The 23,446-nt window shown below is 43.9% G+C and overlaps 1 protein-coding gene and 1 long non-coding RNA gene across 3 annotated transcripts in view; one reads left to right on the top strand and one right to left on the bottom strand.

Moving 5' to 3' along the window:
• Positions 1–11,225: 11,225 nt before the first annotated feature.
• LOC122494684 lies at positions 11,226–20,355 on the bottom strand. The gene is made up of 3 exons (XR_006300251.1): positions 20,131–20,355; positions 16,786–16,900; positions 11,226–11,526 (listed from the first exon to the last, which is right to left on the bottom strand). It is a non-coding gene; the product is annotated as an uncharacterized LOC122494684 (long non-coding RNA).
• Positions 20,356–22,876: 2,521 nt separating this feature from the next.
• ZNF274 (zinc finger protein 274) overlaps positions 22,877–23,446 on the top strand; it is a 31,307-nt gene continuing 30,737 nt past the window's right edge. The window contains exon 1 of one of the 2 annotated variants that reach the window (XM_043599994.1): positions 22,877–23,446. In XM_043599994.1, coding sequence (XP_043455929.1) covers positions 23,323–23,446 — 124 coding nt within the window. In that variant the 5' untranslated portion in view covers positions 22,877–23,322. The other variant, XM_043599993.1, reaches the window with a different exon arrangement.

Below are 23,446 nucleotides of genomic sequence, written 5' to 3'. Positions count from 1 at the left end.
ACCCAGGCACCCCAGGTAGTTGTTTTTGAATTCTATTCAGAGATTTCAGCTGTAGTCAGTTGGAGAGATAGGGTGTACTTGGCTTACACCAGCTTGAACACCAGAGATTATATCAGATGTTAGAAAGGACAAAACTGTAGAAACAGAAAGCGATCAGGGTTTCAAGAGTCTTGGGTGAGAGGAGGGAATCAACTAAAAGGGGCACAGGACACTTTTGGAGTAATGGAAATGTTCCCTGCATTGGTTATGTGGGTGGTTATAGGATTGCATACATTTGCCAAAATACACTGAACTATGCACTTAGAATGGGTGCATTTTGTTGCTCATAAATTATAGCTCAATCAGGGAAATTAAAAAAAAAATGGACATAGCACTTCACACCTACCAGAATGGCTAAAATTAAAAGGACTCATAATATCTTTGTGTTGGCAAGAATGTAGAGCAATTGAAACTTCTACATACTACTTTAGGAGTATAAAGTAATATAACCACTTTGGAAAACTGTTTGGCAGCATCTACTAAACCTCAACAATAGGACAACCTGTCACCCAGCAATTCCACTCCTGGGCCTATTCGCAATCAGAAAGGCATACCAAGATGCAACCAGTGTACATGCAAGAATGTCCATAACAATAGTGTTCATGAAAGTCCCAAAGCGTCATCCACCCAAATATCTACCAATAGTAGAATTAAGTGAATTTGGCGTTTTCATACAGTGGAACACTGGACCAAACTGCTACAAAAACAACAACAAAAAGGATGAATCTCACAAACACAGCGTTGAGCAAAAGAAGAGAAACAAAAACGCGTACTTCAAAACCCCATTTATGTAAAGTTCAAAAACCGACATAAATTCTCCATGGTAACAGAAATCAGGATAATGTTTGTGAACCTTTGGAGGGGAAATGATATTGACTGGAATGAAACAGAAGCGGGGGTATCTGGGGGTGATGTTAATATTTTATTTTTTGATTTGTGTGTTTGTGATGCCCCCTTCCAGAATGGAGAAAAGGCCTCCCAGAGGCCTGGCCAGGGATCCCAGAGGACATAGAATAGGGGGTTTCTCTCAGAGGGAGGAATCAGGGTCTTAAAAAAAAAAAAAAAAAAAAGCCTCCTCTGTAATCAGGGCAGGATTTCGTTAAGCGCTGTACACTGGAAACTGCCTTTTCCTTTGAGAATCCAGTCCCTGCTCACCACCGTACACTGGGAGTGGGGATGGGGCTCAGAACTTGCCTCTTAGCTTCAAGGTCAGTGGGTCCGAGGACTCTTGGGACCTGAGCTGTCTCCTGTGACTGGACAGGACTTGAACTACTCCTTTGGGAGGGGGGAGGGGGCGTTGGACCCGGAGAAAGTGAGGCCCCCGCCGGGACAGCGGATCTGGGGGACGACCTCCAGTGATGGCCACCAGTAGGCACCTGCTCCCCGCTGGAGCCGCCTGCGACCCCGCCCGGGTCCTCCCGGCTGCCCCACCGCTTCCTCGTCCCTAGCGCTACCCGCGCAGCTTTACCACCGGCAGCAAGATAGACGCCAGGTTGTACACCGCCTGCCACTAGCGAAGCAGACGTCCACCCCTCCCTGCTCAAGTCACACGCTTCTGAGATTCTCCACTACGCATGCGTGTTCCCCCCCCCCCCCCCCCGCCCGGTCGCCTACATCTCCCAGAAGGCCGCGGGACCGGGCGCGCCATCTCCTCGCGGAATCTAGTTAGCTGCAGCGGTGTCGCCCTCTACCAGCGACGGGGGGAGAGGGCAGCGGATCGTGGATGTCTAGGTCTTCAAGGTGTTCAGGGAGGATCCTGGCCGCTGGGCTCTAAGGTGACCTCCCAAGTGGAAGGAAAAATCGTCCGGGGAGTCTAGCTCAGGCCGTCCAGAGCCTGAAACCCACCGCAGTCCTCCCTGGATTCACCCTTGCGGGCTACATGCGTTGCTACACGGAGACGGCCTGTAGGGGGCGGTAGAGACCTAGGTATTCTTACCAGAATATGGTGAGAGAGGTAGAGCAGGAGCAAGTGGGGGAGGGGCAGAGAGCGAGAGCGAGAGAATCCAAGCAGGTGCCGTGCTATCAGTGCAGAGATCAAAGTTGGGGTTGAACCCACAAACCGTGAGATCATGACCTGAGCCGAAATCAGGTCGAAATCAAGAGTCCCACGCTTAACAGACTGAGCCACTCAGGCGCCCCCAGGATTTTTTTTTAATACAAGGAAAATCAATGGCTTGGAGACTGTGTCTAGAAAGGAATGAGGGGTAACTCCCTCAGCCAAAGATACATGAACATTAGAAAATATTGCATTTATTGGATTTACTTTTCCTCAACATTCTACTTAGAACATTTTCAGTCAGAAAACTTAAGATTGTGTGAGCACCCATGTACCCTGCCCCTAAATTGAACAATAAACATTTGGCAATATGTGATTTATCACTATCTACATATCCAACATTGGGCTTATTTTGATAATAATCAAATGAGATTAAGAATGGCTGTGAATTCAAACAGGCACAGCCTGTGCCTCAGATTAGCATAGATGCTTTCTAGCTTCATCACTTAAGTAAAAAGACCTTAACTCTCTAAAACTAACCTTCGTCATCTGAAAATAGGAGTAGAGAGCTGTGTGAGGACTGTATTGCTAATACCTATGTGCTCTACACACACTAAACTCTCAATGAGAATTTACTATTGTTTAACTACTAAGGCCTTTTAAAGAACTCATAGAAGTGGAATTCGTAAATGCCAGAAAGAATAGTATGAACGTTTTAAACAGTTTTATACAGGAGCACCCGGGTGGCTCACTCAGTGAAGCATCTGACTCCTGACTTTTGCTTAGGTCATGATTTCACGGTCCTGAGTTCAAGCCCTGTGTAGGGCTCCGCAGTGATAGTGTAGAGCCTGCTTGGAATTCTCTCTCTCCCTCTCAGAATAAATAAATAAACTTTGGGGCGCCTGAGTGGCTCAGTCGGTTAAGCGTCCGACTTCATCTCAGGTCATGATCTCACGGTTGGTGGGTTCGAGCCCGTGTCAGGCTCTGTGCTGACAGCTCAGAGCCTGGAGCCTGTTTCAGATTCTGTGTCTCTCTCTCCCTGCCCCTCCCCCATTCGTGCTCTGTTTCTATCTCAAAAATAAACATAAAAATTATTTTAAAAAGAATAAATAAACTTAAAAAAAAGTTTCATGTATTAATGAAATCTCCCTTCATACATCTCTCACCTACACTCACCAGCAGGTGTCTCCAGAGTCAAGTTCTCGGGACCAGCAACTATACAAATAAAGTGGGAGGAGAAATCAAAGGCACAAGCAAGGCTTTATTGCGGTCACAGCTCAAGCTGAAAGGAGACAGCACTAACAGACAGCAGTGAAACTCACCTCTCATAGTAGGGGAAAGGCCCTGCTTACTTAGGAGTGTTCTCTCAAGTTCCCACTCTGGCCCAACACTCTGATGGGGTGGGGGTGGGGGATGCGTCATTCTGATTGGCCCTGATTGGCCGATATTGGCAGGTTACTCAGCCAGCTCTTTTAGTACTTTTTGGAGCCAGGATCCTGTTTGAAGTCTAGCTTGTATATAAGTCGGGGCCCCAGCCTGGCTGCATCATGGTTCTACTCTGTAGGAGAAGCAGTGCAACAACAGAAAGCGCCCCAGGTACACAATGTTTTTTTCCCCCACCTGGGGCTTGTTCCCAGGTCCGTTTCATATCTCTATTGCTTTTCTTGCTGTGTAACAAGCTACCATAAATTTAGCAGCTGAAAACAACATGCATTTATTATCTCATAGTTACTGTGAGTCAGAAGTTTGGCATAGCTTAACTGGGTCTCTGTCTAAGGGTCTACAGAGGCTGCAGTCAGGGTGTCATGTATACACTTGACTGGGTAAGACTCTGCTTCAAGCTCATTTGGGTTGTGACTGAGTACATCTCCTTGCACTTGTAGAGCTCACAACAGCTTGCTTCTTCCAAACCAGCAGGAGAGAGTCTCCAAACACTCTTTTAAAGACTTCAGACTAAGGCCGACCCAGAATAATCTCCCTTTTGATTAGTCTATGTCAACTAATTTGGAACCTATCTTCAAAATCCCCTCGTCTTTGCCATACAACCCAAACTAATCATGGTATAACATTCTCACAATTCTGTCTACCACAATATCCAATCCAGAAATTGCAGTGTATCGTTGATTTAACTTGCATGTCCTTAATAATTAGCAAATTTGCACATTTCCTGTATGTTGCTTCATTAATACCCAGTTTGGGGGGGGGGGACTAATCACTTAATATTGTTTATTCATTTTATGCTGGAATCTATTGATTTCATAAATGTGTATGAACTTTCACATGGAAGCTCCTTTTCCTCTGAATTTGTCTGGCTTCCCTAGGTGGTGCAGTTCAGGGTCAGCATACACTGAGATGGGAGTTAAAAGTGCAAAAGTGATACCAGAAACTAGGGGAGTTCTCCACACCTGAGACTTTGACCATTAGCCAGTGCCAGATTCTTGACTTCAGGGTAGAAAGATTTCAAGGATGAATCAGAGTAAAGTATAGCAGAATCAGCTTTATTGCAAAGCAAAAAAAGCCCACTTGAAGAGGGGGAGGGCTGCAGGGGCATTTAGCTAGAGCATCTTAGTCGCAGGGTACGTGTACGGTTCTGATCTTTGTGAACAGTTATAATAAAGAGGTGAAATATTCATGTAGAAATCTGGGAATAGGCGGGGACTTCCAAGCCTTCTGTGTGTCATTACACACGCGCAGTGCTGGACTACACGCAGGCGCAGTATGATTTTTCTCGTGGGGCTACTCTAGCCAAGATCTACCAGGAGTCCGCTAGCGCCCCCAGTGGATGCGGTCATTCTCACTCATTTGCAAGCTAAATGTGTCTTGGTGTGCACGCGTGCTTTGGGCTTGGGCAAAAACAAGATGCTTGTGGCAGTGAGAAACCACAGGGATATAAAGAGGTTGTTTAATCGGCAAAAAGTCTGTGAGGTGGCCGACTCTGTTTCCCCGTTTTTTGTCCCTCCAGCAATTTCTCAAGGCTTCCCTATTCTTACTCCCTCAGATGGTTTGTTGGGGAATAACACTGGTAAAAGAAAGAAAAATAAATAAATAAAAGGAGGAGGAAGCCGGATTGCGCAGGAGGCACTGTCAGACCACAGTGCTACCCAGCAATGAGCTCCAGAACAGAGACGGCCAGTTAACGGAGTGTCATGTTAAGTGCAAACATTCAGGCCTTTGGACCACGGCCTTATTTGCTGAGTGGCCGGGGCTGCTGGGCAAGGAGCATTACCTTGGCTCCTGAAAGAGCTCACAGCTAACAGCAGGACCCTCCGTGAAGGGGAATTTGGGCAGCAGCCAAACCAAGTGTCTATCCTTGGTGCCTTCTCCGTTCGTATACTTATTCCTCTTAAAAATAAAATCCTTGGGGCGCCTGGGTGGCTCAGTCGGTTGAGCGGCCGACTTCGGCTCAGGTCATGATCTCGCGGTCCGTGAGTTCAAGCCCCGCGTCAGGCTCTGTGCTGACAGCTCAGAGCCTGGAGCCCGTTTCAGATTCTGTGTCTCCCTCTCTCTGACCCTCCCCCATTCATGCTCTGTCTCTCTTTGTCTCAAAAATAAATAAACATTAAAAAAAATTTTTAATAAAAAATAAAATCCTTCACTCTGAGCCCTGAGCGCCCCCCGCCCCCACCCCCACCCCCAGCTTCATCAGCCTCTAGCCCCTCGGTGTGTGTGGCCTCTGATCTTCTTTCAACTCCCAGACTTCTCCATCAGTTACAGAAAACACAGTATCCGGGGCCCAAGATACCTTTGAGCGTCCACAAAAATGGTATAATTTCTTTTAAAATTAGAAGTGAAAAATCCTATCTGGACTACATTAATCTTTACACCAATGCAGTCATCAAATATAATTTTCTAAATTTTTTTTTATGAAAGAAGAAGCCCACGAAGGCCAAAGTGCTTCAGGTTTGGGAAAGAAAGTCCCAATCTGCCACACTACGTTCTCTGCCATTTATCGGGCTCCTCTGCTAATTAGCACTCCCCCCTCTGCTCCTTCTTCTAGTCAGCCGTCTCATTTCTTTGGATCTTCTATTGCTTTCTATGACCCCAGGTGTATAATCTCAGCCCAGACTCTTCCCTGAACTCCAGACTAAAACAGTCACCTGCCTCCTTGACACTGCACTTGAAAGTCTAATGAACATCTTACATGCCCCAAACCAAATGCTGGTGCTTCCCCCATTCCCAGCCCCTCTCACAGCCTTGTCTGTATTGTCACCAGCATTTGTGTTCTTTCCCTGGTGCAGGCTGAAGCCTCATTGGTGTCTGCACCCTCCTAATTCATATCCTGAGTGTGACTGGGCAGCAGGTCCTGACAGTATCATGCTCAAATCCACCCAGAATGCAGCCTGCTTTCACTTTCTGCCCAGCTGCCAGAATCTCTTAGAGTGATCATGTCACCAACCTTCCTGCTTCTATCCTTGTTCTCAGGTCTATTTCTCCACAGCAGCCAGAGTTCCTGTGGCATCTCCCTCTTTTGCTCAAAACTATTATGGGTTTCCACCTCCTTCAGGGTAAAAGCCCATGCCACAGCCTGAAAGGCCTGACCAGGTTAGTTCCTATTGCCTTTCTGAGCTCATTGTCCACTCCTTTTCCTCTGCCTCACTCAGGTCCAGCCACATGGGTCCTCTTCCTGGTGCTCTTACATGCACGATATGCTCGCACCTCAGGGCCTTTACACATGCTGTACCTCTTGACAGGAACACCCTTCCACCAGATACCTGCCCAGATTATTCCTTTACCTCTTTAGGTCATTACCCATACCTGGCACATACTAGATGCTTAATGATTTCAATGACTGAAAAACCATCAATTGAATTGTTGATCCCAATATTTTGCTACCCTTCCCTAAAGGACACTTACATGTCCTCACATTTGCTAGTGACTTGCAAGACCTCCTTGTGGGATTAGGAAGGAGGCATATATATGGGTGATATACATGTATGTCTATGTGTGTGTGTGTGTGTGTGTGTGTGTGTGTGTGTGTATTCATATACATTTAAAGAACAAAGGAAGAATAAACCAAAACTAATGAAAAAGGATTTATTTACAGGTGGTAGAAGAATCGAAGTTGAAAGGACAGGGATGGGGGCACCTGGCTGGCCCAGCTGGAGAAGCATGCAATTCTTGATCTAGGGGTCATGAGTTTGAGCCTCATGTTGGGTGTAGAGATTACTTACATAGATTAAAAAGCTTTAAAAAAAGAAAAGAAAGGACAGCGATGGAAGGTAGACTTCTCTGAGTATACTTTGGCATCATATAAATGGATTACAGGATTAAAAAAATTTAAAGACCTTATCAGTTAGAAATAGTTTAATATTAAATTAACATTAAAAATAATGTTCAGGGGGTGCCTGGGTGGCTCAGTCGGTTAAGTATCTGACTTCGGCCCAGATCATGATCCCGTGGTTCGTGGGTTCGAGCCCCTCATTGGGCTCTGTGCTGACAACTCAAAGCCTGGAACCTGCTTCAGATGATCTGTCTCCCCCTCTCTCTCTGCCCCTTTCCCACTTCCGCTGTCTCCCTCTCTCAAGAATAAATAAACATTTAAAAAACTTTTCAAAAATAATTTTCAAATGTTTAGTAAAAAGAGAAAAATAGGAAGGGAATTGCCCAAGGGACTCCCTGGGGAGGACTGCGGGGACTCTAATTGTCTTCACATCTACCTCTTCAGGCAATGCCACCCACCTACAGCACATCACAGGCGGTTGCTGTCTGGCAGGTGCCTTATGCTCTGCCTCTGGTGTATTGGTGCGGATGTGGGTACCTGACCGCGGTTAGGCCCTTTTCAGTCCTCCTCCAGGATGATGTGGTCAGGAACACGGAAGCCAGCAGATAGACAAGCTGGGACTCATGGATGGTGATGCTATCCTCACAAAGACTATAAGCTCTGGCAGAAGAAGGCAGGAGCTACGTTTTTTGTAGCAAAGTTCTTCGATGCTTTCTTGGATTCCAGAACAAATTTTCTTGTTTTCCACAACTGCTTACAGTAAGTTATTACTAGCAACAATGGAACAAGTCTTATTTGAAACATGATCTCTGTGAAGATTTTAGCATACTTACTTTCATTAGTTGTTTTCTTCTCCTTGTGCTTTTTTCTTTTGTCCTAGTTAAGATCATACCATATAGAATTTTTTTAACCTTATATCAAGATTAAAAACAATGACCATTTCTGTTTTGACCAAAAGCCACTGATAACTGAGAATATGTATCGGTCAGTTATTACCATAAGAAAACTGTGCAACAAGTCGCCCTTAAAATTCAGTGGCTTAAAACAACATTTCATTTCATTTTTGTTTTTAATGTTTATTTATTTATTTATTTATTTATTTATTTATTTATTTATTTATTTATTTATTTATTTTTGAGAGAGAGAGAGACAGCGTGCAGGCAGGGGAGGGGCAGAGAGAAAGGGAAACACAGAATCCGAAGCAGGCTCCAGGCTCTGCGCTGTCAGCACAGAGCCCGACGCAGGGCTTCAACTCACAAGCCATGAGATCATGACCTGAGCTGAAGTTGGGTGCTGAACCGACTGAGCCACCTAGGTACCCCAACAAAGTCATTTCTTCTGGCACAATGTGCCCACAGGTCAACTGGGGGTTTGCTGAGCTAGGCTGGGTTTAGCTAGCCTTCAGAATGATCATCTTGTTCTTGTCATGACAATGGCAGAGGCACAAAAGGGTAAGTCCAGCCACATTAGCACATTCTATACCTCTACTCACATCATACCTGCTAACCTCCTATTTGCCAAGGCAAGTCTCGTGCCTTAGTCCAAAGTCAGGGGCAAGGAGATATAGTGTATATTAGTTATACACTTTATAACTAATATATAGTTATATATTATTTTATATATTATATACATGTATATAATATATAAATTTTACACTTGGGGTAAAAATTACCCCAAAATATAATGGCTTAGAATAAGAGTAGCAAGCTTTTTCTATAAAGAGCCAGATAGTAAATATTTTAATTTTTTAATGTTTATTTGTGAGACAGAGAGAGACAGAGCATGAGTGGGGGAGGACGAGAGAGAAAGGGGGACACAGAATCCAAAGCAGGCTCCAGGCTCTGAGCTGTCAGCCCAGAGCCCGATGCGGGGCTCGAACCCAGGAACTGTGAGATCATGACATGAGCAGAAGTCAGACACTTAACTGACCAAGCCACCCAGGCACCCGATAGTAAATATTTTAGATTTGGTGGGCCACATGGTCTCTGTTGCAGCTACTCAATGCTGCTTTTATTGTAGACAATAAGTAATGAATGGACATGACTGTGTTCCCATGAAGCTCTAGGGATAGTGACATTTGAATTTGACATTTTCACATGGCATACAATATAATTCTTCTTTTGATTTTTTTAGCCATTTAAAAATGGAAAAACTGTCTGTGAGCCATCCAAAACCAAACCAAAACAAAAAAGACAGCTAACTAGATTAGGCCTGGAGGCTGTAGTTTGCTGACTCCTTGCTTAAAACAACAAACATTTGATATCCTCACAGTCTCTGTAGGTCAAGAATTTAGGAGCAGCTTAACTGAATGTTCTTTCTCAGGGTCTCTCATGAGGCTGTAATCGAGATATTATTCGGGGCGATGGTCATTGGTCATATGAAGCCTAACAGCAATAGAGAGTACATTTACACGTTTATCTATGTAGTTGTTGGCAAGAGGCCTCAGTTTCTCCTTGAGCCTCTCTCCACATGGTTACTTCACTGTCCTCTTAACATGACATCTGGCTTCCTCCAGAATGAGAAGAGATAAAGAAACAATAAAGACTAAAGCCACAGTGTCTTTTATAATCTGCTCTTAGAAGGGATGTACCATCACTTCTGTCACATTCTGTGAGTCACACATACCAATCCCAGCACAGTGTGGAAGGAGGGAACCAGAGGAAAGTGTGAATTCCAGGAGTGGGGAATCACCAGAGGCCATCTTGGAAGCTGCCTACCACACCAGCGTCTATTTATTTTCCTTCTACTTGATCTGTTGTGAAACATGGTCTGTGGGACTGTAAAGTTTTCCATGGTCTGGATTTTGTTGATCAGATCCTTATGGTGCAATTTAGGATGTTTTCCATTATCTATGTTCCCTGAAGTTTTCAGGCCAGGCTTCTTTCTTGCCTAGAGTCATTCCTGCCTTGGTGTTTTTGGTTTACACTGCACTCATGACTTGGCGTCTCTCATGTTTCTCCTCCTCCCAACCAGATTGCTTGCGGCCTGCAGTGTCCCTGGGATGAGTCTTCCCTAAGGACTGTAGGCTATAGGCAGCTCCTGTGTCTCTCAGTTGAACACCCAAATAATTTAGTAAGGAGAAAAGTGGAAGCCCAAGGCTTCCCAGTGAGCCCAGGTCACCATGCTGGAGAGATTAGAGTTCAAGACCAGTGGAACCATAGAGTGTCAAAAATGATGTTCCTGGGGCATAGGAAAATTACTCTGGTATCAGGGTGAGTCACAGAGCAAAGACTAAAGATAGAAGATTAAGATTGCTTCAGTAATCCAAGTATGAGGTACTAGGGTCCAGACTCTTCCTTTATAGTTCCTTTTAAGTCCATCACCTCTGTTTATTTATCAACTCTATTCAGTTCCTACTCCATACCAGGCAGCTGTTGGGCCAGGGGCTGAATATTCTCTGAAGAATCTTCCCTGTATACAAGTCATCATCATATATCATGATAAGCATGGCAAGTGAAAAGAGCAAGAAATTATGAGGGAACAAAGGAGAAGGTGCCTTAGATCATATGGACTATCTTAGTTTCCTGTTGCTGCTGTAACAAATTACCACAAACCTAGTGGTTTAAAATAATACAAATTTATTATCTTATAGTTCTGGAAGTCAGAAGTCTAAAATGGTATTCCTTCTGGAGACTCTAGGGGAGAATCCATTTCCTTGCCTTGTCCAGCTTCTAGAAGACACATTGTGTGCTTCATGACCTTAAATCACTCCAATCTCTGATTCTGTCATCAAAAATCTTCTGATTTTGACTCTCCTGCATTCCTCTTACACTTTTGAGGACCTTGTGATTACACTGGGCCCACCCACATGACCCAAGATAAACTATCCATCTCAAAATCCTTAACTTAATCATATCTGCAAAGTCCCTTAGGCTACATGAGGTAACAGGTTCTCAGGTTCTGCAGATTAGTACATAGACGTCTTTGGGGGACTATTACTGAATTCACCACACAGCTCAAGAAAGCCTCTCTGATGAAGTCAACTTTAATCTGAACTCTCAGGTGTGAGAAGGAGCCAGTATATAATGAATTGGGGAAGAGCATTTTAGCAAAAGGAGAAGGGCTAGCAAAGGCTCTGAAGTGGGGAGAATCTGATGCAATCAAGAAACTGATGGCAGGCAGTGAGGCCAGAATGGATGGGTGAGGGAAAAGAGCAGAAGGACAAGAGTCAGATGCAATGAGGCTCAGACGTTCCAGGTCTTGTGGACACTAATTAGGAGTTTGAGCTTCCTTCTGAATGCAATGGGAAGTCACCTGGGTTGAGGTTACCCTGGAGAGAGATAAAATTAGATTTATATCATTAGAAATTCATACTATGCTGTGTAGGAAAGATCTTCAGACATTCTGTCACTAACTTTGGAAATTTAGAAGCTGGGGTTTAATGATCTTGACTTGGAAGTCATCCACATACTGGTCAAGAGTGAAGTGGTGAGGAGTCTGAATGACCTCAAACAACTGGCCAATAAATTGTCTTGGCTTTCCCGTGCAGATGCTGGGACTAAAAGAATAAACAAACAGATATGGTATTTGCCTGTATGTATCTGTCATCATAGTGGAGGTGGATATTCTAGAAAAATATATAAATAGGTAAGAGCAACCATTGATTAAGTTCAAGTAGAACAATGACAAAATCAGATTTATATTTTTGAAAGATTTTGCCGGATGAGTGTTGGGACAGAAGTAAAAACAAGATGGGATGACAGAGCTCTACTGCAGTAGTTAAACTAACAAGTGCAGTGACTCGGAGTAGGAGGGGGCTATGGAAATGAAAAGGAGAGCAATTCAATGTATACCTAAGGTGGACTCAAAAGTTGGTGACTGATTCAAAACAGAGGGTGGAGGGGTCCATGGCTGCTCACACAAGCAACTGGAATGGTGATGTTGTCCATTAGTAGAGAAAGGCTAGGATAAGAGCAAGTGGTGGGTGTGGGATTAGTATTCAATTTTGACAGGCTATGGTTGTAGAATAGAGATGCCCAACAGGCCGTTGAATGTGTTCAATGCTCAGAAAAGAATCTGGGATGAAGCTATAGAAGTATGATTTATCAACATTAAAAATAGTGTTTAAGGGGCGCCTGGGTGGCTCAGTCGGTTAAGCGTCCAACTTCAGCCAGGTCACGATCTCGCGGTCCATGAGTTCGAGCCCCGCGTCGGGCTCTGGGCTGATGGCTCGGAGCCTGGAGCCTGCTTCCGATTCTGTGTCTCCCTCTCTCTCTGCTCCTCCCCCGTTCATGCTCTGTCTCTCTCTGTCCCAAAAATAAATAAATGTTGAAAAAAAATTAAAAAAAAAAAAGTGTTTGAGGGGCGCCTGGGTGGCTCAGTCAGTTAAATGTCCAACTCTCTGATTTTGGCTCAGGTCATGATATCACGGTTTGTGAGGTGGAGCTCTACATCAGTACAGAGCCTGCTTGGGATTCTTTCTCTCCCTCTCTCTCAAAATAAATAAATAAATAAACATTTTTATACAATGGTGTTCGAATACAGGAGAATGAAAGAGCTCACACTGGCAGGAGACAAAAAAAGGGCTCAGGACAGGTCCTCAAAGAATTGGGGTCCAAAAGAGCTTCTGGAAAAGGAGAGGGAGGAGTGATCAATAGCCACGATTGACCTATCTTCCCATCAGCCACCTCAAGTGGTTGGGCTCATTCTCTCTCACAGGTCAGTCACTCTTTGAAAGGCAGATTTGAAAAAAAATCCACATGCTTCCAATGTGCTTCTTCACTTAATCTCACTATTTTATCTCCAGAAGTTTTTCTCTAAGCACTTAAAACTATCTTTTTCAGATTGGGAAAGTAGACTCAAAAGTGAAGAGTGAACCAGAAAGCAGAATATTTCTCATAGAAGCATATGCTGTCCTGAAAATAGAAAGATTCACAAGAGATGAACTGTATCCTTCCATATTTGTCAAAGACCAGGAATATAAGCCCACTTAAGGAAGCAGCAGGAAAACCAAGGAAGATGGGTGGAACATATCAGGAAACAATGATTCAGGACAGAGGCTGTAAGAATAGTGAATTTGGGGGAAAAGTTAATTAGAATGCAATCGTTCTTCCACTATGCAATGACATCAGAGAGGTCATACTTAAGAAAAATCATATAAATGTAATGAATGTAGAGAAGTTTGAACAGAGCTCAACCCTTTTAACTTTGAGAAAATCCACTCAGGGGACAAAATTTACAAATGTGTTGAGTGTGGGAGAGTCTTCACTGATAAGTATTGCCTTTCATTGGTTTCAGAACTCATAGAAGATAAAAACCATATAAATGTATAAAACACAAATTATTCCTTACTCAGTATGAAAGAATTTATACTTAAGAGAAATATTATATTTGCAGTGAATTCAGGAAATAATTTTTCTTTAGTTTATTTTTTTTTAATTTTTTAATGTTTATTTATTTTTGAGAGAGAGACAGAGTGTGAGTTGGGGAGGAGCAGAGAGAGAGGGAGACACAGAATCTGAAGCAGGCTCCAGGATCTGAGCTGTCAGCACAGAGCCCGATGCAGGACTCGAACCCACGAAGCATGAGATCGTGACCTGAGCTGAAGTCGGATGCTTACCAACTGAGCCACCCAGGTGCCCCAGGAAATAATTTTTCAAAGAGGGACTGTTTCACAGTACACCTAAGAATTTATAAAGAAGGGAAACACTACAATGCAATTATTCAAGGAAAGTTTCATGCTTTTCTCCTTCCTTACTTGACATCACAGAATGTACACGGAAGAGAAACCTATGGATGTACTCATTGTGCGAAAGGCTTTAAGCATAACTCAGCAATGGGGCACCTTGGTGACTCAGTCAGTTGAGCTTCTGACTTCGGCTCAGGTCATGATCTCATGGTTCATGGGTTCGAGCCCCGCATGGGGCTCTCTGGGGTCAGCATGGAGCCCATTTTAGATCTTCTGCCCCCTCTCTCTCTGCACCTCCCCTACTTGTTTGTGCTCTCTGTCTCTCAAAAATAAATAAATGTTTTTAAAAATTAAAAAATTAATTAACAAACATGGCTCAGTACTCATGTTGCTACATCAGAGAACTCATACTGGGAAAAACCCCTATATATGTAATCAGCATGCAAGAGCCTTCAGGAGGTGTTCCTACTATATTCAACACAAGAGGACTCATACTACAGAACACTGTGAATGGAGTCAATGTTGGCAGGCTTTCAACTATGGTTATCATCTTATTACCTTATTTGACACTGGGAAATTCATATAGATTTGAGAAACTTATTGAATGTAATCAATATGGAAAAGCTATTAGTTAAAATTCCATTTTATTTGACATCAGAAACACAAAGGAGGCAGAATACACAAGGTATATTTGACCCATAAACAGGTAACTGCATGTAATAAGACTTTGCACTTGTGGTTCACTACAATCATGGAGAAGCAGTTATAAGCAGTTGTGTTCTACATTTCTCCTTGATTTGCCATAGAAACACCATTTAATGGGACTCAGGGTCTAGGCATGATGGAAAATGTCTCATAGGGATGACTGCCACAAACAATAAAATGTAAAGGTTATAACAATACCATATCTATCTTCTTACATCCTATATGAATTAGAGAACCATCAAATTTGAGGGGTCATGCAAAGATCACTTATCTTTTAGTATCATGGGGATCAATATATGCATAATTTTATAGTATTCATAGGGAGAACTGAAGAATAGGTCATCAAATTTTTCCCCTGCATAATCCAAATGCCATCACTTCAAACAAATCAGAGAGCTTTATACTAACTCACCAATATTTCACAAACGGCATTCTACTATTAACTTTAAGAAAGGTATCATAAAGAGTAGTGTGCATCTTCACACTTCTAGGGGCATAGTCAGGATACAGGAAGGATTAAAAAAGACATACCCTAACCTGGTGGAATGTCCACACTCCATGGATCATCTACATCTCACAAACTTCAACTAAAATACCTTTAAAAGTTGGGATCGGGAGGAAACCTCACCCATAGCTGCCCAAAAGGGTATCTGGTGTGTTCTTGGGGAAAAGATGAAGAGGAAGTTCCCACACGTTAATTCTGAAGACCTTCCCCTCCCTCCCCCTTTATAAGAATCTTTTGAAATGCTGGCTTCCCTCCTAGACCCAAGGAAGAGATCCTGCTCCTCTAATGCTCCATGGAATACCACCTTTCCTTTCCACCACAACCATCAAATCCTCTTCCAGGATCCCCATCTCCTTGCTGTCCCCTGGATGTTGAAACTTCATTCAGTTCTAGATCTCTGCTTCTAGTAGCAAGCCCAGAAAATTCCAGTATCAGCTGCTCTCAGATTTGGCATGTGGCCTTCCTTATAACTCAACTTGAGAGGCCTATGTGGCAGAGGGGCCTCACCTAAGAAGACTTTTTTGACAACCTCCATTGCTGTGTCACCCTCCTCATTGTCGAGAGCCCATCTCCCTCTACAGATGCCAACCGTCAGCCACTCTCTTTAACAGCTTTTCTCACAGACAGGATACAGACACAAGTGTCAATCCTGGCCAATGGGGTTTGAGGAAGTCTATGAGAAAAAGGGTTTCTGGGGAAAGATTTTATCCCTTCTCTGTGCTACAAAGAGTAATGGCTCCCCCAAATGCGCATATCCTAATGCCTGGAAACTGTGAATGTGTTATTTTACAGGGCAAAAGGGACTTCACAAATGTAATTAAGTTAAGGATCTTGAGATGGGGAGATCATCCTGGCTTACTTGTAGTGGGCCCAATGTCATCACAATCATCCTTGCTTAAGAGGAGGCAGGAGAAGCAGAGTCCAAGAAAGCAATGTGATTATTGAAGCAGAGGTCAGAGTCAGAGGGAGACTTGAAAATGGCATGCTGCTGACTTTAGTGTTGGAGGAAGAGACCATGGGCCAAGGAACGCAGGCAGTCTCTAGAAGCTGGAAAGGACAAGGAAATGGATTCTCCCCTAGAGAATCTCCTCTAGAAGGAATGCAGCTCTGCCAACATCTTGATTTTAGCCCATTAACCCATTTGACCTTCTGACCTCCAGAGCTGTGAGATGAGAAATTTGTGTTGTTTTAGGTCACAAAGCATGTGGTAATTTGTTACAGTGGTACAGGAAACAAATACACTCCCTGATGCCAATATCTTCAGCCGAATGTTGCATGGCTTCATGTAATGTGTGGAACTGTGACAACCACTTTAAGACCATGAGGACACAAGCTTTAGGAATAACCAAGGCAATACACTAAGGGAGGCAATACACTAAGAAAAGATGGACAGTACCTGGCTAAGGGTGATAGTCGAGCCCAGGAACCATCCCTGGAAGCCCTCTGCCTCTGGATTTCATGCAATATCAGATAATGAATGGTGACATATTCTGTCACTTGGGGGAAATCAAACCAAACCAAACTAAACCAAACCAAACCAAACTTCTTACACTATAACCCTTTCTTGCTCCCAAAACTAGCTTCTGCTTTCAAGTCTCTTGCTTAGTCACGCTGAGCTACTATTTAGGGACTCCTAGAAGTAGCCATCACAGGTAACCAAATTCTGCAGGCTCAGGCTGACCCTTGCTCACCTGATTTAGAGCCAATCCTCTGGAGGTGGACAACCCACAAAGAGCAGAGATCCACCGCAATCAGCAGGAAGGGCCAAGTCACCTCAGCAGCAATCTCCAAGGCACAGGCAAGGGGCTGCAGAGAAGGCAGAGAGACATTTCAGATATCCAAGGGTATGATGTAAAAATGCAGAGTGGGACCCAGGGGAGGTGGTAGCTTCATCAAATTACACATGCAGATATGGGTAGTCTTCCCCTCATGTCCCTAGGTGACATAAGTGTTTGAAATGAAGCACACACCTCTACCTAAAAAACTTGTGCCAACTTGCTGAACCACAAAATGAGTCTTCTACCACCACCATAAAAAAGTTCTGTGGCTATAACTGTATGTTATGGATGGCTTTGAAGTCTAAATTTTTTTTTTAAATTTAAAAATATTTATTTATTTTTGAGAGACAGAGCGTGAGCAGGGGAGGGGAAGAGAGAGAGGGAGACACAGAATCTGAAGCAGCTCCAGGCTCTGAATGGTCAGCGCAGAGCCCGAGGTGGGGTCAAACCCACAAATGGTGAGATCATGCCCTGAACTGAAGTTGGACGCTTAACTGACTGAGCCACCCAGGCACCCCCGAAGTCTAAATTTATTGACAAAAAAACAAAGAATGTTTTTGAAGTAATAGTTTCTGGGAATATTTCTCCTTGAGAGGAATTTGATTCCATATTGATTGTTCTTATGAAAAACTACAGTCAGTTCCTTCTCCTACATTTTGAGAAAGAAGGAAATACAAAGTGTGAGGGCCAGTATTCCAAAAGGCCCTGCTGTAATCCTGTTTACTATTGCATTGAGCCTAGTGATGATTTGGGATTTAACAACTGGCCTTCCCATCCTGCAACATGATAAGCATTTTTTATTTATGCAAATTTAATTGTAACTCTTTCCAGAAACTTATCTTCATGTAGGTGGCCTGCATTTCCCAACAAATTAATCCCAGACATTTTATGTTTTTATGATTCTACTGTGACAGAAACCTTTCAATATACTTGTTAGGGTTATAGAGATTTTGTGTGTACGTGTGTGTTGATTTATGTGTCTTTATTTATTACTCTGCCTGGTTTATTGCAATCTCATTGATTTTTTAAATTTTCCAGTTGATTTTTTTTTAGGTGTGCTAACACTATCTGTTAATAAGTGCATCTATTTCCTTTTCCAATAGTTACAGCAGTTAGATCTGTTTCATATCTTATTTGTGGTAACATAAATATCCAGGGATTTTTAATAAGTTTTTAATGTTTATTTATTTTTGAGAGAGAGAGAGTGAGAGCAGAGGAGGCAGGGGCAGCGGATCCAAAGTGGGCTCGGTGCTGACAGGAGACAGCCTGATGTGGGGCTGAAACTCACGAACTGTGAGATCATGACCTGAGCCAAAGTCAGATGTTCAACTGATTGAGCCACTCAGGTGCCCCATTTTTAATTTAAGCTTCTTAAGAGCTGATATTCTTCTTTCATCTTGGATATATATATCCATTCATGGTTGTTGAACAGAGGAAGAATGGAGAGAGACTCAAGAAGAAAGATTGGAGTTTGTAACGGCCCCTCAGATCAGTTTGATGCTTCAAACATAATACTGGAGGAAAACATTAACTAGAACTATACAATAAACAATATAGCTCTAAGAGAAACATCTAGTGAAATGTCTTTCTGGGGAGGCAGTTGATGTTGCTGAAGCCAAGCAGCTGGGAACGTTATCTTTGATGTTGGGGAGAACAGGCAAAGAATAAATGTTTAGCAGTAATAAATAGATTCAAAGGTGTATTTTCTGGGAAACAGTTATTACTAATAATTTAATAAATTATTACTAATAATTTATAGGTAAAATGCTAATTTATTTCTGCTTCTCCAACTTGAAGTTCTCAAGGTCTGAGGAGTTCTGAGAAGTCTCCTAGAGACCCATGGGTTTTTTTGTTTTGGTTTGGGTGGAGTTTTTTTGTTTGTTTTTTTGTTTTTAAGTAGGCTCCATGGCCAACAAGGGGCTTGAACTCTCAACCCTGAGATCAAGAATCACATACTCTGGGGTGCCTGGGTGGCTCCGTCGATTAAGCATCCGACTTCGGCTCAGGTCATGATCTCACAGTCTGTGAGTTCAAGCCCCGCGTCAGGCTCTGAGCTGAGCGCTCAGAGCCTGGAGCCTGCTTCCAATTCTGTGTCTCCCTCTTTCTCTGTCCCTCCCCCACTCATGCTCTGTCTCTCTCCTTCTCTCAAAAATAAATAAACGTAAAAAAAATAAAATTAAATTAAAAAAAGAATCACATACTCTATCACTGAGCCAGCTGAACACACCTATCTGTTTTAAAGACAAAAAGGTTGACCTTTCTTTTCTAAAAATTTTTTTTAAGGTGTATTTATTTATTTATTTATTTATTTTTAAGAGAGAAAGAGAGAGTGGGGGAGGGGAAGAGAGAGATTGACAATCTGAAGCGGGCTCTAGGCTCTAAGCTGTCAGCACAGAGCCCAAGGCAGGCCCGAACTTGTGAACGGCTAGATCATGATTTGAGTCGAAGTCAGCTGCTTAACCAACAGAGCCACCCAGGTGCCCCGCTTTTCTTCCTTTCTGAAATGACTTTTAAATGTGTGTTCCCCCTCACATGAAACAACCTGAGATGCTCTGTACGGTGAAAGAAGAATAGACAATGGTGAGTGGAGATCAAATTAGGTCCATGATTCAGTCTTATGGCACGTTTAAGACTCCATTGAGTGCCACCAGCTGCCATAGTGATTTTGCCAATATACAGTTTTATATCTCTTATTTTTAGTCTTATGTTAAATCAGCATGGAATATTAAGGAAAGTATATGGAAGAATGCTAATATATTGCAACAATTTAGTATCTCAATAAACATGTCTTTGACTATATGGAGTATATTGAGAGGAAAAGTACAAATTAAGCTTTGCAATTGAATGGGGGCACCTGAGTGGCTCAGGTCACGATCTCGCAGTCCATGGGTTCGAGCCCCATGTTGGGCTTTGTGCTGACAGCTTGGAGCCTGGATCATTCTTCGGATTCTGTGTCTCCCTCTCTGTCCCTCCCCCACTCGTTCTCTCTCTCTCTCAAAAATAAACTTTAAAAAAAATTTAACTTTGCAATTGAATGAAACAAGTATTGCTAATCTAGCCATTTTTACGTATGATCCAAAATGCCTTTTCTGCAACTCTAAATTCCAAAAGCTTTTGTAATGAAGTTTCTTCCTCTATTATGTATCTGCCAAATTTACCAGAAATAACAAGGCTATTTACACATTTTCTCCAACCTAATGTGACTTTTCATGTATTCTGCTCCTGCTCAAGATGTTACATAGTATGTGATATACCTACCTTACTATCCTGTTAAGATCCAAACACTTGTGAATTCCAAAACAGTTCTGGCCCTGAAGGTTTTGAATAAGGGATTGGGGCCCTGTATGAAAACAGGATACATGACATTTTTTATATTTTACTTGCGTAATAGTTATTATTTGTTCATAAATGCTTTAACATGATCAATCACAGTAAACTAGCATGCTTAATTTGCTAAGTGGGAAAAAGAACACAGAATTTATTGTTAAAAGTTATATTTATTTATTTTTCTTAAATGTTTTTTTTTTAAATTTATTTTTGAGATAGAGCATGAGCAGGGAAGGGGCAGAGAGAGAGGGAGACACAGAATCTGAAACAGGCTCCAGGCTCTGAGCTGTCAGCACAGAGCCCGACGCGGGGCTCGAACTCACACACTGAGAGATCATGACCTGAGCCAAAGTCGGATGCTCAACCGACTGAGCCACCCAGGCGCCCCAAGTTATATATATATATATATATATTTTTTAACGTTTATTTATTTTTGAGACAGAGAGAGACAGAGCATGAACGGGGGAGGGGCAGAGAGAGAGGGAGACACAGAATCAGAAGCAGGCTCCAGGCTCTGAGCCATCAGCCCAGAGCCTGACGCGGGGCTCGAACTCTCGGACCGCGAGATCGTGACGCGGGCTGAAGTCGGACGCTTAACCGACTGAGCCACCCAGGCGCCCCTATATTTATTTTTTAATGTTTATTTATTGTTGAGAGAGAGAGAGGACAAGCAGGGGAGGGGCCAAGAGAGGGGGACAGAGGATCTGAAGTGGGTTCTGCACTGAGGCCAGCGAGGCCCATGTGGGGCTTGATGTAGGGGTTACCACCTAAGCTGAAGTCAGATGCTCAACTGACTGAACCACCCAGGTGCCCCATTAAAAGTTGTATTTAAAGTGGCTTTCATGAATAAGTCTCCAATAATATATTTATTGAAAATCACCTTTTAACTGAAAATCATGTTTTTATCCCATACCATATAAACAGAAATTGACAGAACTTCCAAGGGGACTTGCTTCCTTAAGATGTTAAGGTCCTTCATCAAACTGGATGATGAACCATGACAAGCATCCTCAGTCACACCCAACACAAAGCAAAAATAACATGACTAATTAATGTGGCTCTGTCACACTACCTAGGGCTATAACATAGATTTTTTTTTTTAAGTCAAAATATGGAAAAGGAAGAAGCCAAATTACTTACAGAATGGAGATTGTATTTTCTCTACAATAGCCACAAGAAAATCCAAGGAAATACTCTTAGTATAAAAGACTTCTTCTCAGTTTCTGAGTAAATACTAATCAAAATCAAGACCGTCTTATTGCAACAAATATGATGAACAATGTGCAGCTGGCAGGTAGATGCTCTCCACAGTAACAATAAAAATTAACAACTCCTGGGCGCACCTGAGTGGCTCAGTCCATTAAGCACCCAACTCGATTTCAGCTCAGGTCATGATCCCAGGATTGTGTAATCGAGCTCTGTGATGGGCTCTGCACACATTGTGGAGCCTGCTTAAGATATTTCTCTCTCTTTCTTTCTCTCTCTCCCAACAAATAAATAAATAACAACGCCTGGAACAAGTTTGGCAGGCTGTGGACAGGATGACCCAAAGGGAGGCATAGGGTTGCTAAAACCTGCTGGGAAATTCCAAGAGGAGAATCCACCAAGTCTGGGGCCCAAGAATATTAGGAGAGCCCCGAGAACATCAAAGCCTGGACCCTGAAGAAGTCAAGACCACAGTAGGCCCTGGGACCTGACCAAGATGAGAAAACACCAGATACTGGACTCTGAGGAAGATAAGAGACTACTTAGTCCTTGGCCCCCAGGGAAGACAAGCACACACCAGATCATGGGCAGAAACAAGTCTTCTTTCATTTCCTAGACAGGGGCACCATGGCTCCCAGAAGAGGACACTGCGCAGAGGATCCTACCCATCCCACTCCTCCTCCCTGACCAAGATTCTTTGCTTACCCAAACTTTAGTCAGATTCCCCTGAACCGTCTCCCCAACAACCTTCCATGTACTTCCTTGTAGAATCCAGTTTTAAGCAAGAATCCTGTCAGTTTAATAAGAATTCTCTACCCTTGAAAACTGACCAAACTTCATCCCCACGACTGCCCCCAGGTGGTATCAGACCACCTAGGCCTGCCTTCAGCAATAATCTTATTAGGTTGGTACAGCCAAAAGCCGCCGGACTGTGTATTTATCAGCTAACACCCCCAACTCCAACTTGTTTAGTTATAAATCCCCACTTGATCTGCTGGTATTCAGAATTGACCCCAAGTCTATACTGGAGTGTGTCTTCCCCTGTAGCTACATTATGGTGAATAAAATTTATTTCCACCGTTTTAGCTTACGTCTAGCTCTGGTTTTCTTTGACAACCTACGCCCACACCCGTTCCTAGGGTACAGTTAACCCTGCCTTTCTACACACAACTTGAGTGGACATTTAAGCCTGACCCTTCTCCCCTGCCTACAACTGGAGGACACAGAGCCGCACCACCAGCACCTTCGGGGCAGGCCCGCCCTCCTTTCCTCTCAGGACCCAGGCGGTCTCCAGCACATTTCCGGCCCTCCCTCCCCCTCTTGCCCTTCTTCCTCCCCTTATACGAGGAACGGCATTTAGCACCGCCCCCAGTCACTTCCGTCCTTCCTACGACAGCCTCCTCCCGGTATTTGGGTGGACTTTAGCTCCTCCCCCCTCCTACCCGCTCTCCGCCCGCTCCTCCTCCTCTCCCCGAGCTTGGCTGGACGTTAGCTCCGCCTCTGTACGTTTCCCTCCCACGCTGTTCCCGCCCTTCCTTCCTTCACGTTGGGGAGGAATAGCAGCCCCAACCCTCTACGCTTCAGGCCCTGCCCGCTCTTCCTCCTCCGCCAAGGAATGTAGTAATCCTTCCCGCCATTCCTCCACCCAACTTTAATCTACTTCCGGCCCACCCCCTCTGCTCTCCGTCCCTTCCCCAACTTCCGGTCCTTCCCACGAGTGGTCGCCCTCGTGGCGGAGCACGACTCTGTTCTGACCTGCGCCGCTGCTTGGGAAAGTGTTGAGGCCCCGCGGCCTGGCGTACCCGACTCAAACCCCCCCCCCCCCCCCCCGACCCAGCTGTACCACCAAGGGTCGCTGGCGAGTGCCCTCTTCCGGCCCGCCCAGGCTTCGCTTGCCATCCGAGATGGCCGGCCAACATGGCCGCCGCCTGGGAGAGGTCGGGCGGGCACGCCGCAGGGGTTGCTGGGAGTTGTAGTCCGGCCCTGCGCGCTGACGCATTTCGCCGCGGGCCGACGGTCGCCATTGTGCGCCGCGCACTGG

The sequence above is a fragment of the Prionailurus bengalensis genome, chromosome E2, assembly GCF_016509475.1.
Source record: "Prionailurus bengalensis isolate Pbe53 chromosome E2, Fcat_Pben_1.1_paternal_pri, whole genome shotgun sequence".
Lineage (NCBI taxonomy): Eukaryota > Metazoa > Chordata > Mammalia > Carnivora > Felidae > Prionailurus > Prionailurus bengalensis.
The sequence above is the reverse complement of the archived record's forward strand: the minus strand, read 5'-3'. Positions and strand labels throughout refer to the sequence as shown.